We start from the raw sequence: 15303 nt of genomic DNA, 5'->3' as shown, positions 1-15303 counted from the left end.
ACAGCAACTCATTGTGCCGAGTGTAAAGTTTGGTGGAGAGGGGATTATGGTGTGGGGCTGTTTTCCACCCTTTAGTTCCAGTGAAAGGAACTCTTTCATTTTGGACAATTTCATGCTCTCAACATATTGGGAATGGTTTGGGGATGGACCCTTCCTGTTCCAACATGACTGTGCACCAGTGCGCAAAGCAAGGTCCATAAAGACATGGATGAGAGATTGTGGGGTGGAAGAACTTGACTGGTCTGCATGGAGTCCTGACCTAAGCCCAGTAGAACACCTTTGACTGCAAGCCAGGCCTTCTAATCCAACATCAGTGTCTGACCTTTCAAATGTGCTTCTGGGAGTTTGGCCTAAAATTCCCATAAACACTCCTAATCCTTCCCAGGAGAGTTGAAACTGTTGAAGCAAAAGGTGTGTCGACATATCAATTAAGTCTATGAATTAAGAACGGGAGGTTTTATTATTGGTTAGTTAACAGTATTTTTACCGTATGCACCAAAACAGCAGTGTGAAATAAATGAATATCTGCAGCTTCCATTCCTGATCACTCAGTTGAAACGTTTGGGTTAAAGAAACTGCTGATAAATATCCGAAATAAAGCGAAGCCAGTATAGATCATAGGGGACTTAGTATGTTCATTTCCTGTTTAAGCTCCTCCCCTTTTAAGCTAACTTTCTTCTTATTGGCTGCTACCATAAACTAAAGGTTTGAGCAGCAGAGGATCAGCAAAGGAAGGGTGGGGCTTCTGTGCTCACAGCCGAAAGTGCGTCTCAAAGTTATCGTGTAAGGTCAAAAAAGCTGAATCCGTTCACAGAAGTCTGAAGGTTCAGCTTTTGGTTCACAGGGTTTACTAACCTGTGCAGTACCAATACATACAAGTCAGAAAATAAATAAAAGCATAATAGTCCCCCTTTCAGATTCATGAGCTTCAATGCTGAGCTTTGGTGGAGTACACACTGTTGGCCTGACGATGGTCACCAAAGCAACCGTAGCTCTCATTTTCTTGTTTTTTTTCATGTACCCATTGCACAAATATGTATTACGGGGATTTTCCATGTGTTGTTTTGTCTAGTGCATAGTTTTTGTTTCTCTTTGTAACTGTGGTGCACGAGATGTTTTGCCATAACTTTACTTATGGATTTCAGCTGTAATGACCTATTAAAGGCCTTCAGTTTCTAAAGTGGCAATTAAAAAAAACTGATGCAAGAGTTGTATGTACTACAATCACCTGATTTGATTCTTAAAGATTGATAATTTGCAGGTATATGCTTGAAATAGCACTGCACAGCAGCGATCGCTGGGTAGTAGTTTGTTTGCAAGCAGTGAATTGTTGGTTTCAGGGTAAAAGCTGCTGGTCCTCTCAGAGGGGAACCTGTTTGTTTTGTCTCTAACCTTTTCTTTCTTCTTGTTTTCTTTCTTTGCACATGTCTCCCTGCCTTTGTCGGCCCTCAGGCTATGGTGAGTAAAAGACCAGAGATTTCAGCTGCTGTACTTTATTATTTGTTTGAGGCGCTTTGTTTCAAACTCTGCTTTGTAGCGAAGCATTTTGATCTGCTCAGTGCGAGTTTTTCTTTTGTGGGTTTTCATACATTCAGTGTGAGCGTGCACACACATGCAGCACATACGAGTCAAATATAAATCCGTTTATTTCAAAATAAGCTGACAAAACTTTGTGTGAATATTTTCAGATTGGCCTTTTTTTGAGGGGGATTTGTGTTTTCAATTAAACCACTCCATTTTTTTTTACATAACACATCCACTACTCTACAAAAACGCTAATAAATGTTAAGGTAAGTAGTGGCTTTCTCCCCTCAGTCTTCAGCTGAGTACTTTGGAGAGGCTCAGACGTAGATCCATTGACTGCAGCTGTGAATATTCAGTCCCTGAGACTTGTTTGATTAAAGAAACTCGTCTCCTTTGATTTAAAGTGATGCTCCAGGGTGAAGGTCACTCTTTCAATGGCTGATGTGACAGATCAGGTTTGAAGGGATATAAAGATTCTTGAACAAGCTCATCTAACTTCATCAAGCTTTGTCAATTCATAAATCATAAAGAGTAAGTGACCCAGACAGGAGATGATGCCCACGGATGAACAAGAAACTTTTCAGATGGAGCTAAAGTAGTTTGAGGATAAAACTGCAGAAACTCGGAAAGAAGAGTAAAAGTATGAACAGACAGTGGTTTGTGATGTTACCTGTAAAGAGTAAAAGTTTCAGATAAATAGAAATAAGATAATTACAAAATTGCTGCTATTTTTACAATGCAAATCACACTTACAGCAGAGAGCTTTTTAGGAGCAACATGGTGTCCAGCCAAAGAGTAATGCAGCCAAACCAGGAAACAGGCACACATAGATACCGTGGGATGCATATTGACTACATGTAGTGGACTTCTGGTTCTGGCTGATTGTGATGTTATGTGGACTGAGCTGCAGCGTGCCGTATTTCCGCTTTTACTTTGATAGTCACGTGTGCTTTGTTAGCGTGTTTACTTTTCCTTCTCTTGTCACGTCCTGCCTAATTAGTTGCAGCTGTGTTTCCCTCCTGTTTCCCGTTCTCTGAGTTCTCCGATGTGTGTTTTAGTCCTCAGTCTTCTCCTGGTCGTTGTGGCGTTGTTAACCTACACTCCCTCCGTGCTGTGTTTGCTCCCTTCGTGTTCCGAGAATTCCCTAGCTCGTGTTTCCCAGTTTAGTCTCCAGTGTACAGTTTAGTTTCTAGTTTTTGTGTTTGACATTATAGTTAGCTTTTGTTAAGTTAATTTTTATGTAGCGTTAGCTACGCCCTAAGTTTAACTTTCTGTTTCCGAGTCCTGCAATTGGGCCCTTCACCCTGCCTGCCACACAGCACTCACCATGACAAATATAACTTTAAAAATTCATAAAACCTTTAAAGTGTTTTGTTTTTTTAATAACATTTGATGGCCAGTCCTGTTTTTTAAACCCTGGTGTTATTGAAATTAAAGTTATGGATCTCTTTCCATTTAGATTAGGGTTAGGTTTGCTTAGGACAGGGGTGGGGAACTCCAGGCCTCGAGGGCCGGTGTCCTGCAGGTTTTAGATCTCACCCTGGGTCAACACACCTGAATCAAATGAATAGTTCATTACCAGGCCTCTGGAGAACTTCAGGACATGTTGATCAGGTAATTTAGCCATCAGCTGTGTTGCATCAAGGACATATTTAAAACCTGCAGGACACCGGCCCTCGAGGCCTGGAGTTGCCCACCCCTGGCGTAGAATAAAATAATTGCGTTGCATCCTGTTGCTAGGACATCCTTCTACAAAAGATATGAAGATAAAAATTCTAGATACTCTTTTAACCTTCCCTGCTCACAGACAGGAGCTTCCAGTCTGTGCTACTGGACCACGGACATGTTTTTATGTTTTCCAGCATCGACTGACCTCTTTTTGGCACTTTAAAGATATTTCACCTTGGGCTGTCTACCTGTCCAGTGGTATCGTATCCACTTCTATGAGCTTAGCTGTCAGAATGGATTAGGAGAAGCTGAGCATTTAGAAAGAAAAGAGAAATTTTCCATTGAGTGACGGCTGGAGAGGGTTTAATTCTTTAAGCATGCTTGGTAATACCTTTCAGGCTGATGCACTTCAGCCAGAGAGGCTTATGTTAGAGAACTGACCATTACAGCAAATTATTGAACAGTTAGCTCTAACAGGAAAGACGATGGTGTTTTAAGAGGGCTCGCAATGACGGTTCAGAGAATTCGATAACCTCACTTCACTGATAAGTACACACGAACACAACAAACTAGTTGAAAAATAACAGGAGGTTGTGGCACTGGCATGTGATTAATCATCAGAAAAACCGTGACTAAGCAAAAGGTCTTATATCTATCTCACATGCATGATTATAAACTGATCATACTGATGGTTCTCCTGGTTTCAGTGAATGTGACACGTATGTGAAACAGCTCATTCCACTCATATGAGCACGAATTCAGGGCTCAGTGTGATCCAATGCCAGGCTAATATTAAAGCTACGATACGTAATTACCTTTGTTAGGTTAGACAGAACCAGTGAAAGTTTGGTTTATTGATATAGATGTTTAAGACCTTGAATGTGTATATATACAATCTATACTCCAAAAAACCCTCACTCCATATAATGGGCCATTTTTGACGTTGTAAATTAATTAATTTTAGCCCTTGATGTCACAAAAAGAGAGTAATAAGTGTCTCTCGGTGTCTGTGATCTGATTTCCCTCTCACTAATTTCCAATGAAGGAAGCTAAACTAAATACAGGCAACTAACAATCAGAAAACTCTTCATTGCACTCAATCAAAATACTGCTTCTTCAAGTGAAGAGTTTCGTAATGACTCATTCTGCAAATAAATGACTTTGATCAGTTTAACATGATGATAACTGACAGCAAGCTGCTGTGAGAGGAGTCACTGTAGGATTAAGAAATCTGTGCATGTATTTGAAGAATATTCTCAGGTGCGTCACACAAATGAGAAATGGAAACACTTTTCAGCTTTAGTGGTTTCTAACCTGTGTTCTCTTTATTTACTTCCTTTTTAGTCAATAACTTTCTTGTAGTTTCACATTAAATGTAAACCAACAAGAAGCAGAAAATTAACTTAGCTCAGCACAAAGACTGGAAGCAAGGAGAACAACTTCAATAAATGTTGAAATGCTGAGAGTGAAAATGATGCAGAGAGGGGCGGAGCACAAAGCAAGCTCAACGTAACCGGGCTTCCTTTGTGTTAGCAGACTCATCAAAATCCAGTAATGATATTAGCATCGTTTTCTTGTACAAAGCTTTCAGCTTAAGGCTCCGCGTGTGCTCGTTTGACACATGATTTAAATAATCGAGTGCCGCCTACTCCAGCCAAGAACAGGTCATAGAGAGATGTGAAGGATAACGATAACATTTCCAACTGAGACACGAGAGAAGTTAATATATGATGTTTCTCTCAGAGCATCTTTAGTGCTTCTTTTTATTTCTTACAGCCGCACAACAGAGGCCTAAAATTTAAACTTGATCTTATTTTTTATATTTTTGCTCAATTTGCTGAAATTCCAGATGTGGAACAAAAACCTGAAGACCAACTGCAAAACTTGTTGTTATGTGTTTTTTTGTTTTTGTTTTTTTTAACCAAAACTTACCAAAAGGTCAGGTTAGTGAAGATAAGCAACTTATGGTGACCAAGAAATACAAAAAAAAGTAAAAAAGCAGGGTAAGCCAATAGTAATGAACACAAATATAGTGAATAAATACGTATAGTTGTATCATTTCAGGGTTCATAGTAAGATCTTGCAGTGTCGACAATTATCTAACAATGTTTCGCAGATTCGCTGTATTGTGAAGGAGCATCACTGTGTGTTGATGATACCGGCAGAGCAACAGCTCACATGATCCTATCTGCATTTGTTATTTTTGTATCTTTTTTGTATCTTTTTTGTACACTTAATGGTTTTCAGCACCTCCATAAACACTTAATCATAAAATGTAAATCTGTGGGCAGTTACTCCATGCCCCCCTGAATTAACCTAACCTATGAGTTAACAGCCTCATATATGACATACGTGATATTCATAGTGAATATTATCTGCTCATCTCAGAAGGTAAAACATAACCACCTTTGTGCCACTGAAAACTCTGCCTTCAGCCTCGACAAACCTGCCGAGCAAATTTGAAAGATTCCTGCTAATCGTACATTACAAAGAGCCTCACAACTGTAGCAGTGCGAGCGTGCGTGAGGGTTCGTCCTCAAGGAGACAATACGTGAGAGTAGTGTGTTTCAGAAAGTGTGCCTCAAAGACAAAAGGAGAACAAAAGCGTGTGTCGTTCTTGTGATGCTGAGCTTTCACTGCTTTCAAAGAAAAGCCCCACATCACACAAACTATTGATTTCCTGAATTTTAAAGCTGAAAGTTTTCTTTGTCTTTGTCTTTTAAACGTGTTTGTTTGCGTATTTCTCCGTGGCTGTGAAGTCCTGATTTCTCTGTTTTCTGTCTCATTTCTAGTCTATGCTACAGTCCAGGAAAGCTGGACTCGCCCACACACTGGCCACACGGACCTCCCTGAAAGACGAAGAGCTTGTGAGTGGCCAAGTGCATATGCCATACAGATACACACACACACACACACACACACACACACACACACACACACACACACACACACACACACACACACACACACACACAATAAAGGTGTGAGTTACCTACAGGGAGACTTGTCACCTCGATGCCAGCTAATGGGGACTCACGCAGACCTCAACTTATTTTTACAAACAGTCACACACACTTTCTCACACTTTTTTCCCTCCAACTGTTTTCCTGCTGTCATTATCCTGCAGCCATATTGTTAATCTGTTTGTTGGAGATCTAATATACTGTAGGCTCTGGATTTTGCTGAGTCAACTTCAGACAGCTTCATGTTTTAATGGAGGCAGGGGCAGACTTCATGTTTGTTTATTATAGTTCATTCTGCAATTCTTTTCCATGCCTCGCTGTGCCAAGTCATGATGGTGATTACATTATATATCAGAAGAAGCATTAATAATTAAAGTGCATAAAGTAGGTCACTGGATTTGGCAGAAAATGATACAGCAGAGGACAGGAGGAGTTTCAAAGGTTGGGGTTTTCTTTTCAAAGTATAATTACACATGAAAAATTAAGAACCTCTTATTTGGATGAAACGCAGTTTACTAGAGTCCTACAGTGTAGAAGACTTGTGCAGCTCAAGTGCAATGCTAAAAATAGACCATGCAATAAATACCGGCTCGCCTTATAACTGAGTGACTTTAGTTTTAAGGCCATAGGTTGTGTTGGTGGACTGAACCGTATCGATGGCCTCTCACCTTTTTTCCTATAATATATAAACCTTCATGAATTGTGTTGCGGACTCTTTTTATTTTGTTGGATTCCGATTCCAAGTTTGTTTCTCACCAATTCAGAAAGCCTAAAGGTTCATCCTGTGGCAAAAACAGTCGCCGACAAATGGAAATCAGAGGTGATAAAATCACAGAAAAGCACAAAGTGAAATCAAAAGGTCAGATCAACAAAAGTGAAAGTATTGATACAAAACAGTCATTTCTATTAGTAACTCCACCACACCAGCATCTCTACCATGATAATTATAAAGAAAAGAATAAAGAGAGCATTAACAATAATAATGACTCACTTGCCCTCGATACAAAATTCACCAAATCAAACTGGGCTTCTTGTCAAGGTGTCCTCTGGCCTTGTGTAGATTGTTCACCTCCTCCCACACTCCTCCTACAACATCAGAATTTAGTCCGTCAGAGAAAAGTCGTAGAATTTCAATCAAATTAATTGCTGTACATAATCAAAGCTCGCTGTAATTTTAAATGATACTTCCTTAAAATTACGCTGTGGTTAATTTTGACAGCTTTCCTGAATTACTTCTGCAGACCTTACTTAAATCAGACTACAGTGAACACAACTAGCTAATATATACTTTTATATAATTATGTATTACTAAGTGCCAATAGTCTTTTGTGCATTTCTGTCACTGACCTCGTCGTCCTCTGTCTTGCCTTGTTTTGCATCCTCGCCTTTTTGCTCCATATCAGTCTCTAAGCTGTTGTCTGCTCCCTCCGTTTACTTTCTTTGGAAAATGTTTTAAAAAACCAGTCCTACTCCTCGCTTTTATGCTTCTTTTCAGACGCACGTTCTCTTTATCGCTTCCTCTCTCTCTCTTTTTTCCTCCAACAGAAAAACCACGTATACAAGAAGACCCTGCAGGCTCTCATCTACCCCATCTCCTGCACCACGCCGCACAATTTTGAAGTGTGGACCGCCACCACACCCACTTACTGCTACGAGTGCGAGGGTCTGCTGTGGGGCATCGCCCGGCAGGGAATGCGCTGTGCAGAGTGTGGGGTCAAAGTGCATGAGAAATGCCAAGAGCTGCTAAACGCTGACTGCCTGCAAAGTAAGTAAAGTTATTAAACTACCTGACAGCTGAATTGTCATATTTATTATTGCTTCCTGTGAACTCGCTGCATCGCCTTCAGGAGCGGCCGAGAAGAGCTCCAAGACCGGGGCAGAGGACCGGACGCAGCACATCATCATGGCCATGAAAGACCGGATGAAAATCCGCGAGAGGAACAAGCCAGAGATCTTTGAGGAGATCCGTAAAGTGTTCAACGTCTCCAAGATGGTCCACAACCAGAACATGAAGAACATTAAGCAGAGTGTGCTGGATGGCACTTCCAAGTGGTCAGCCAAGATCACCATCAATGGTATTTACTTGTTACTTCTTATTTGAAGTTAAAGACCTAAACAGTTGCCTGTTTTCTCTACAGAGACCATTGAAATGTTTACGGTAGTTTTAAACTGGAGTCCAAATGCCGCATTTCACTACAAGGCATCCTTAATCTGCCTCTGCTTTTGTCTCACTTTCAGTTATTGAAAGATAAAAACACATTTGCACAAACTCTCCCCAACATTTTCAGACTCCTGTTAGGAGCAAATTTCTTGCAGACATCCAGGAAAAGTAATTCCCAGATTCTTTTCACTCTAGTAAAGTGTAAAGGTTCCCTTTTATAATTAACACTGACTTCAGCCACATTTAGTTTAGTGTATTTTAGTTAGGCCCCACATTAGTCAAAATAATCTCTGCTTATATGTGGAAAGTATACAGTAGTTACAGCACCAGCAAGACCTCCACAGGCATCAGTGACAAATATGAAACTGGTTTGGATGGTGGGTTGCAAAGTGTCTTGCAGAGGCAGCTTTAGTCAGGCTAATGAGTTTCAGCTAAGGTGTCAGCTGATATGGGCTGGGATCACCTGGGATTGGCTGAGTCCCCAAGGTGTCATTAATGTCCGTTAGTAAATAAATTCTTCTGGTAAATGCAAAAAACACACAGTGCCTTTAAGGAGGCCTGAATATCAGTCAACCAGGCCTCAGTGCACAATTTCCGACACTTTCCCAAAGAGTGACTGTGGGTGTTAGAAAGTTGGAAAAGCAAAGCAGTTTTTTTCATGCATATTCAAACCCGATGAATGTTAGGAAAGCTGGCACAGTTGTCGCCGACACCTGTGTAAACCTGCAGCTGTGTAGAAGTGAAGCAGAGTGTCGCTGAGCCGGAGCGCGACAGTTGCTAAAAAAAATATCCACCCATATTCATAAAGCATCTTCTTTCCTCACACCGTCTACTGAGCTGTGCTGAAACTTTGACTGTTTATAGGAAGGAGTTACTAATTTGAACGGATTCACATCCCCACCTCTCTTCGCCGCACATCATCAGGGCTGCCACTGTTACCAAAGCAACCAGACATATCACACCATATATTGGCAGCAGTGTTTCCATAGCAGCCATCACACCTTGTCTCCCCAATCAGCAGAGATGAGCTCGTTTAAAGATGAGATACAGGGACGGGCGTGGAGCTGCTGCTTTGCTGAAAATCATTCATAACCTAATGGCTGTCATTCACTTTCCTGCTGAACGAGGTCTGACAAACACACTCAACCAATTCTTGATATGCAGTCATTGTCACGGCTGGGGCAGCAGTCGTGTGGTGGAATGAACGAGGAGCCAAGATGCAGACGGCAGTGGAGATGCAGGTGGAGATTTATTTACAGTGAAAAACCAGGTGAGGGCAGAACTGAATATAAACCTAAACTGGGAAAACTAACACAAACAGAGGACACGAGGCGAGGAACAGAGAGACACGGAGACATACCAAAATGATGCAGAAGCTTCACAGAGAGACACAGACGACGCGACACATACTATAAATATTTATAACTATAAATAAACACACCAGGTAACCAGGAAACGGCACACAGGAGGGGACACAGCTGGAAGTGATGGGCATAACGAGACTGACCTACAAAGTAAAACAGGAAACACACAGACTGTTTTACAACACAAAACTGGGGAACCCGAACAGAGCACAGAGGGAGACACAGGTAGGGATAATAAACACGACAACCAAACCCAAAGAACTAATACAAAATCAGAATAAACTAGAAAATAATAATAATAATAGACTCAAAGCGCTGGGTCACCGCCCCAGGACCATGACAGTAATAGAGTTTTTTAAAAAGTACATGTTCAGAAGCTTTGGACGCATAATCTCTTTGCACAGTCCTCCTATCAGTGTGGCTGCTTGTAAGCACAAGAAAAGCTTTTCTCTGTAGTTGTAAATGGGATAAACCCCTTTAAACAAGTGAACTTTTTAAACACGATAAAGAAAAGGCTGCATGTGTCTATAAATTGATCAAGCTGTCTAAAACGTCAGTCATGTCATCCATCTGAAATACAACTCGAAGCGCTTTTAACTCGAACCCCTCTGGACTGACAGGAGATGCTTCACAGAGAGCTCTTTGAAGAGTCACTCGATTCCAGTAGGGAATAACCAATTTATATTCAAAATGCTCTTTAGCACAGAGACGTGGCCACTAAATGAACAGACGGCAAATATATGACTGGAACGTTATGGCTCATAACAGCATATTAATCGTACATTCGAACACACATCTCGTTAATCGACATTTTATTTGGGGAAAAAACAGGAAACAAATGTTTAAAGTGAGAAAACGGACCATTTAAAGAAATTGGGTAATTTTGAATTTGATGACATCATGTTTCCCACTGTGTGCAAACATCTGGGAACTGAGGAGACCACCTGCTGGACTAACAGGAGAACAATGTTGTCCCGTTCTTGTCTGATGGGAGATTCCTGCTGCTTCACAGTCCTGGGTCTTCTTTGCTGTAGTTTTAGTTTCGCGATGATGCAAACGTTCAGCACGCAGACTCTTCTACTGTGAAGCCGTGCTGTTGTTGTCTTGCTGAAATACACAAAACCTTCCCTGGAGAGAAGCAGGAGAAAGTCATCTGGCTGGGAGCATATGTTGAGCTAAAACCTCCCGAGCCCACGGAGCGATGCATGTGAATGCAGTTAAAAGGCTTTGCCCGTTATGCACAGAGGTTTTTCAAGTTTCTCAGACTCTTTCAGTGATATTAGGCACTAATAATGGGATTTACATCATTCTGAATTTGTTCCACAATTTTTAGACATCATTCTTTGCAGTGTGGTGAACGTCTGCCCATCTTTACTTCTGAAAAACTCTGCCTCTCTTTTTATACACAGACAGGTCAGTGACCTGTCGCCAATTAACCTGATTGTCGTTTTTAGCACCATTTACTTTTCCAGACATTTGTTGCTCCATCCCAACTTTTTGGAGATGTGTTGCTGCCCTCGAATATGGTATATTTTCTAAGCTCAAATATTTAATTTGTTTTTTATGTTCTATTATGAATAAAATATAGGTATGCAACTGTCAAAGATTGCATTCTGTTTTGAATTATAATTTACTCAGCATCCCAGCTTTTTTGGTGAATCTGGCATCAACAATGCATTTTCTTCTGCTGAACTGCTGCTCGCGGGATGATTTTAGTATTTCAGGCCATTCTCTGTAAACTGTAGACATGGCTGTGCAGGAAAATCCCAGCAGATCAGCAGTTTGTGAAATACTCAGACCAGCCTGTCCACAACTAACAACCATCCAAGTCCCTTAAATCACCTTTCTTTACTCATTCTGATGCTCAGTTTGAACTTCAGCAGCTCATCTTGACTATGTCTGCATGCCTGCATGAGTGGAATTGCTGCCATGTGATTGCTCTATTTGAACATTTGCATTAGCAAGCACTCTAACAGGTGTACCTAATAAAATGGTTGAGTGTAGATATTCATAAATGGCATAAATGTGTTATTCTTTTTTCTATTTTTAAAATTAAAAACGGATGTGATCGCCTGTTTACATTTCATACATGAACTGGCTTTTTTTAAATATTAGACACGGAAAACATGTCACACTCTTTAACTACAGTCAGTGTTTGCTGTTAAGCAACAGCTATTTATGGCCTCGGACACACACAGGTTGTGCAATCGGCATCATTTGCTACATTCTGAATGATGAGACTCACCCTGAGCTCACTCTGCATGTCGAATTTCTGTCAATAACCTTCCTCCCGGTCCTAGAAAATGTGCGTGCATGTTGCTTAGTTCATTTGTCCTCAGGCTTCAGCTCTAGTTAAAGTCTGCAGCTATGAATAGTTCCCCTCATTAGTATGTGCTGCAGAAATCCCACTTGCCTTCTCACCTGGATTAAAGTGACAGTGTGAGATGGCAGAAATGAAGTTGTCCCTCCTTGGTACCTGTTGACCTTCCGTTGTTGATAAATGTCTCCAGACACAATTCAGATCATCCGTCTATCAAAAAAGTTTTGTGCCAGCTGACTGGAGAGAAGCCAAACAGAGCCAGGTGTCACAGAAACGGCTTTTCATTTATTGCTTGGTTGTTTTAGGAGAGTAAGGTACAGCATACAGAATGCAATGTGCAAAAAGTAGATAAAAAAGATTGCATGCCATGTGCTGCTGACACTACAGGCTTCACTACGCTCTGGTGCAACAGTGGGACCACATCATAGCCTCAGGGTTTTTTAAAGCCTACTTTCACCACTTGTTGCACAAAACCTCGCGGTTATTTAAGATATTTAGTAAAAAAAATGTTACCCAACATCTGCCTGTGAGTCACGAGTATTGTGTTACGAGGCTTTGCATAACTGTGTGGGTGATATTGTGTGTTTCGATGTGTATGTGAATGAGAAACAGAAAGATGATGGTAGGGAGTAGGTGTTTGTTGTTCTTATGCAATTTTCATAGTCATTTTCTGTGTGTGTGTGTGTGTGTCAGTCGTCAGTGCGCAGGGTCTCCAGGCCAAGGACAGGACAGGTTCCAGTGATCCTTATGTGACCATCCAAGTGGGTAAAACCAAGAAGAGAACAAAGACAATCTACGGCAACCTGAACCCAGTCTGGGAGGAAAAGTTCAGCTTGTAAGTGCAAGTTGCTGTTTTCCTCCAGGTTTAAAACGTAGTTGGAGCTGAAAGCTATGTGCCTCTGTCACGGTGACCCTGCTGTGCAAGAAGATGATTTGTAATCGTTTTCCTGAAGGTCCCGCACATCCATAGGAAACCCACACAGATGATTTCACTTGGTTCGTTAGAGGTCTTTTCAACACTGTGTGGGTTTGCACAGAGTATTCCTCGTGATCATCTTTGCTGTGTTGTTCCTGATCACAGCATCTTTTTTAAGTACACGGAGCCCAGTGGAACAGATGTAAAGGTGTGCAGGACTTAGAAATAGCTAAATGCATATACAGCAGTAGTATCAGTATCTGTGGTTCCTTTGGGTCCAATGGGTTGTGGCCTTGGGATCATATATCTAGGCAGATTAATGCCTGGGTTTTCATCAAGTTTTTATGTTGTGGTCTAACATTGTTTCCATGAGGGAGGCCTGACATGTGAGGTGTGTGATTGTGCCGCAGCAATGGTGGGCGGTACGTTTCAAAGTAACACCCACGTCAATGTCTAGACCAAAGTTTCCCAGGAAAATCCAACTTTAAAGGCAGCAGTCATGTTAAGCACGTCACCTGTCAGTGGGTTGAATGTTGTGGATGTTCTGTTTGATAGAAGTTTGTATGCCCTCCTTTGGTTTTCATTGACTTTATTATATAATCTGATTAATAAATAAGGAATATTTGAACAGCTGCAGACCAGTGTGGGTCAGTTAGCACTAATGCGTCTTATTAGCTTTTATTGTCTGGTGCAACATTGGTAGCCCAGTCACTTTGTATATTTATATGAATTTTAGAGCAGTTAAGAAGTTTAAAACTCTTCTCAGTACAGATAAAGCACATAAGAAGAAAGATTTGGAGATTTAAAATATGCACGATGTAAAGTTGCGTCACATGCACTTCTTCAAGCTATATTTCAGCTTTGGGTTAGGATATCTATTTTTTTTTATTTATAAATATAGCCAAGACGAAACCTTTTTTTTTCCTTCAAATTAATGAGTCAGGAGCTGCTGGCTGCAGAGTGATAAAGCATGTGGTTCTTAAATCATTTCAAACATATGTTTATTTGCTCTGGGCTTGCATATGCCTCACCTCAGCTGCATGCTGCCACATGTGTCAAAACAACAGCCCACCCACCTGTTCCCTGTCTGCACAGCGAGTGCCACAACTCATCAGATCGGATCAAGCTGCGAGTTTGGGACGAGGACGATGACATCAAGTCGCGAGTGAAGCAGCGTCTGAAGAGGGAGTCGGACGACTTCCTGGGACAGAGCATCATTGAGGTCCGAACGCTCAGTGGAGAGATGGACGTGTGGTATACCCTGGGTATGTAGTCACTCAGAACTCAGAGGATTATGGGAATAAATGTCTCAGAGTGTTTGTTTGTCATCTAAGACCTAAAGAGCGTCTCAAATTCAACTCTGAGTGATGTTTCACTTCAGAGTAATTGTGTCTGTGTTTTTCTCTACTTACAGAAAAGAGGACAGACAAGTCGGCGGTGTCTGGTGCCATCCGTCTTCAGATCAGCGTGGAGATTGAGGGAGAGGAGAAGGTGGCGCCCTACCACGTGCAGTACATGTGCCTTCATGAGGTAAAGGACATCAAACATGTCGTGGGGACACTGACTGTATTTGTTAAACAGTTTGCTATGCTATAGTTTCTATTCAGATGAAGCTATCAACAAAGAAATGGTTAAAACAGCTTCCACAATTTACCACATAAAAGAGAGACCACGGCACGAGCACAACGATTATGGTCGCGTGCGATAAGTCTGTTTACAATTGAACGGGGTCAGGTTGACAATTACATGCAGTCTGTGTGTGACAATACTGCAGTCAGCTGTGATAAATCAGTGCTGTGTACACAGAGACATTAAATCAGATTGAATTAAACAGAAATTCAAATTAGCCATTTACATTTAGAGTCCAGCCAGAACTTCACAGGTTTGAAACTGAAGTTTCTCCACAAATAGAGACGCAGTGTAACTGCACAACGGCACGGGCGCTCGGTGACCTTGTTTTTATATGAATACAACCAGAATATAACCAGCTGAGTCACGTCTCCTATTGTAAAGAGACTCATCGCAGTCAGTCTGTGTGATCTGTCTGCATTTATTGACCAGATGGCAGATTGGATTGTTTGGAAGCAGGTTGCCTCCCACCAGTAACCCTGCACACTCAACCTCTGGCCAATCAGTTGGTCACTGCAGCTTTTTGCAACTGGTTGCTGAAATAGAAAAATATCTGTGCAATCACTGATAAACCACTGATGTTTCCTGGTCACATAAATGTTGCCGTGCCATTTTTACTCCATTCTTACTGAAACATAACTACAGAAACAACAATAAAAACAAAACGGCTTGGGGGCAGCAACCGAGAAAGACTGATCACCTTCAGATTTCAGGTGAGAGGAGGGCACTGAAGGAATGACTTTTGATTGTTTTTGGTT

General features: G+C 41.3%; 1 protein-coding gene across 2 annotated transcripts in view; it reads left to right on the top strand.

Annotated features, from left to right (window-relative positions):
- LOC120716096 (protein unc-13 homolog B-like) overlaps positions 1 to 15303 on the top strand; it is a 158082-nt gene that overhangs the window by 113638 nt on the left and 29141 nt on the right. For both annotated transcript variants that reach the window (XM_040003447.1, XM_040003446.1), the window contains 7 exons: positions 1453 to 1458; positions 5985 to 6059; positions 7701 to 7920; positions 8003 to 8230; positions 12694 to 12835; positions 14012 to 14181; positions 14331 to 14446. In XM_040003447.1, coding sequence (XP_039859381.1) covers positions 1453 to 1458; positions 5985 to 6059; positions 7701 to 7920; positions 8003 to 8230; positions 12694 to 12835; positions 14012 to 14181; positions 14331 to 14446 — 957 coding nt within the window. The remainder of the gene's footprint in view (positions 1 to 1452; positions 1459 to 5984; positions 6060 to 7700; positions 7921 to 8002; positions 8231 to 12693; positions 12836 to 14011; positions 14182 to 14330; positions 14447 to 15303) is intronic.

The sequence above is a fragment of the Simochromis diagramma genome, unplaced genomic scaffold, assembly GCF_900408965.1.
Source record: "Simochromis diagramma unplaced genomic scaffold, fSimDia1.1 OVJJ01000583.1, whole genome shotgun sequence".
Taxonomy (NCBI): Eukaryota; Metazoa; Chordata; class Actinopteri; order Cichliformes; family Cichlidae; genus Simochromis; species Simochromis diagramma.
Note: the sequence above shows the minus strand (reverse complement) of the source record. Positions and strands in the feature narration are given on the sequence as shown.